The following is an 809-nucleotide window of genomic DNA, read 5'->3' as shown; positions in this document are numbered from 1 at the left end:
CCCGCCCGCACACACTGCGCCCCGCGGCTCCCTGAGAGCCGCGAAGTCGCACCCTGAGTCGTACGGGCTTCGCCTCGCCCTGCCGCACGGTCACTTGTCACTTGCCTGCCGGAGACGCAATCCCGCTGGCCCTGGCGGATGGCGCGTCCTGGCCAAGCCGAGCCCTCGTCGGGCTGCGAGCCTCGGTCCCTTCACGAGCCTTGCAGAGCGGCGGGCGGGACCGACACGTGTCGCCCCGAGGCTTTTCTCCAGCTCGGGGCCTGGCACCTGGAGATGTCATTACCATGCAGGGCGGGTGGGTAGGCGATAAGGGCTCTAATCTAGGTGTGACAGCGCCGCTAACCCGGAGGCAGGCTTCCCGGGGAGGGAGCGCAAACACACCCGCGCGGGCACGCTTTCCCTGCATGATAACGGATTCCATTTAACGAGCCCCGGCAAAAACCAGCCGGCGTCTGCGCCCCATGCTTTCCAACGCTTTATCGTGGCAACGACACTATAAAAGGCGGGGCTGTAATTATCCCCATTTAACAGACGGTGAAACTGAGGCTGGGGTGCTGGTGCTTTGCCCAAGGCCACACACTTGGAAATCAGGATTTGAACTCCCAGCCTCTGTGAGAGGTCAGGGTCACCTTCCCACCTGACAACTGAGGAGTCAGGTTCTGAGAGACGGCAGCCAGTGTGCCGCCGAGGTTGGTCCCTGACGGCTGTCCCGCTATGGTTGAGACGTGGGTGGCCGGGTCCGAGCTGCGGACAGTTGCCTCTGGCCGAGATTCACAGAATGACTCGGAGCCAGTCCCTTCCTCCTTCTG

At 63.3% G+C, this 809-nt stretch overlaps 1 protein-coding gene across 1 annotated transcript in view; it reads left to right on the top strand.

Annotated features, from left to right (window-relative positions):
* The first annotated feature begins 714 nt into the window (after positions 1 to 714).
* Positions 715 to 809, top strand: part of EHBP1L1 (EH domain binding protein 1 like 1) — a 16,047-nt gene continuing 15,952 nt past the window's right edge. Inside the window, 1 exon segment of the mRNA XM_021709047.1 lies at positions 715 to 792. Coding sequence (XP_021564722.1) covers positions 715 to 792 — 78 coding nt within the window.

This window comes from Carlito syrichta, unplaced genomic scaffold (genome assembly GCF_000164805.1).
Source record: "Carlito syrichta isolate Samal-C Ts95f unplaced genomic scaffold, Tarsius_syrichta-2.0.1 Scaffold154564, whole genome shotgun sequence".
NCBI classification, from domain to species: domain Eukaryota; kingdom Metazoa; phylum Chordata; class Mammalia; order Primates; family Tarsiidae; genus Carlito; species Carlito syrichta.
Note: the sequence above shows the minus strand (reverse complement) of the source record. Positions and strands in the feature narration are given on the sequence as shown.